Source organism: Myotis davidii, unplaced genomic scaffold (assembly GCF_000327345.1).
Source record: "Myotis davidii unplaced genomic scaffold, ASM32734v1 scaffold208, whole genome shotgun sequence".
In the NCBI taxonomy this organism is placed as follows: Eukaryota; Metazoa; Chordata; class Mammalia; order Chiroptera; family Vespertilionidae; genus Myotis; species Myotis davidii.
Genome location: NW_006299706.1, coordinates 2,390,458 through 2,392,202, shown reverse-complemented (window position 1 = coordinate 2,392,202; position 1,745 = coordinate 2,390,458). Strand labels below are relative to the sequence as shown.

At 57.8% G+C, this 1,745-nt stretch overlaps 1 protein-coding gene across 1 annotated transcript in view; it reads right to left on the bottom strand.

Moving 5' to 3' along the window:
- Window positions 1-786, bottom strand: part of NTRK1 (neurotrophic tyrosine kinase, receptor, type 1) — a 53,854-nt gene extending 53,068 nt beyond the window's left edge. Inside the window, exon 1 of the mRNA XM_006775781.2 lies at window positions 716-786. Within this exon, the coding sequence (XP_006775844.1) occupies window positions 716-786 (71 nt within the window). The remainder of the gene's footprint in view (window positions 1-715) is intronic.
- Window positions 787-1,745: the final 959 nt, after the last annotated feature.

The window sequence follows — 1,745 nt, the reverse complement described above, 5'->3', positions numbered from 1 at the left end:
CTTTCCCTAAGTTGTGGGAACCAGGAGAAGCCCGGGTGACCCTCTCTTCCTCTCCCCTTCCCAACCCTGGTCCCAGCAGACAGTCCCCCCGGGCCTCGGGAATAAACTCCAGTGACTCTGAGGGAGAGCAGGTCCCTGCCCAGAGCGCGTGGAGCTGTATGGACCCGGGAGGGGGTGAGAATGCAGTGGCTGGGCATGTGCAAGCTGTCAGGCAGCGTGCTCAAAGCTGCCTCATTCGTTTGGATTCATAATCAATCTGTCTATTCAAGTCCATTATCTCCTCGTTAGCTCTGCCAGTGATGGAGGAGGAGGGGACCCAGCAGGCGGAGGCAGGGGGTCAGGCTGCCGCCCCACCCAGAGAGAGAGCTCAGCTCACCAGCCTGCAGGCCTTCTCCTACCCACCCAGCCCCAGTCTGTCCTCGCCCCTCACTCCCAGGCTGGACCCACTTGGGCTTGGGAGGAAATTGAGAAATGAGAGCTCTGATAGGAAATATTCCAGAGCCTGGGCCCTGGCTTGGAGGTCCAGGGTGATGAATGGAATGGACGGGGGGTGGGGGGGGCAGCCTGGATCTCATGTCCCTTCCCATTATGCCGAGACCTAGGCCCAGACCAAGACAAGGCCATCTCTTCTTCTCCTGGTCTCCCTAGGGCCTTTAGAGAGACTGAGCACCTTCCCGTTAATGGCAAGATACCCGAGGAACTCAGTGCCCATTACCGCAGGCTGTTCAAGTAACTTCCAGAGATGGCCCCTGACTCAGACACCTTCTCGCCTGTCCGTCCCTGCATGAGACCCAGGCTCCTGGCCCACCCTCTAAGCCCCCAGCCCACAGGAGGGGGCTTTTCTAGCAGGTCCTCCTCTCTCCTCCTCGTCTTGCTGGCCCCACCAGCCACACAGAATACTCAAGTATTTTCCAGCCATCACCATGCGATGCTTGAGTATCTCTAAGCCAGTTATTACAGAACACTCCCATAGGTTTCGCCAGCTGCTAAAAAGTACTTGAGTATTTAAAATATATTTTTATTGATTTCAGAGAGGGAGAGAGAGATAGAAACATCAATGATGAGAGAGAATCGTGGATCGGCTGCCTCCGGCACACCCCACACTGGGGGTTGAGCCCGCAACCCAGGTGTGTGCCACCGTGACCTGGAATCCAACCGTGACCTCCTGGTTCATAGGTTGACGCTCAACCACTGAGCCTCGGGCGAGGATACTTGAGTATTTTGTAACCGGTTACTGCAGAAGGCTGGACAGTCCTCCCAGTGCTGGGCCCTGACTTCCTCTCCAAGTAGGGAGACAAGAGAGCACAGGGAGATGGGTGTGGGGAGAGAGAAGCCAGGAAGGGAGGGGGGGGTCTCATTTCCTATATCCAAATCAAGGAATCGTGGGGAGATGGGGAGAAGAAAGCTCAACCACCCAAGCTATGACTCCTCACCACCTCCCAGTTAAATTCCCAATTCCAGAGGGAAGGAGTGGGGGCTGCCTGGTCATGACAAGGGAGGGATGGGGGGAGTTTCCCCCGGGAAAAAGGATAAGGCGGTAGGGGTGTCCAAACGGAAGGGTTCGCCTGAGCTCCAGAAAGCTGCTTGGAGACGGCTGGGCTCTCTCAGACCTGGTCCGCGGAGAGTCCCCCTAGTTCTCTCCGAAGCCAGCGCCCCCGCTGCCCTGAGCACTAGGTCACGTCCAGGCAGGGACTGTGGTTCCCGACAGGGCGGCAGCGGCGGCGGCGCAGGAGCAGGACCAGGGC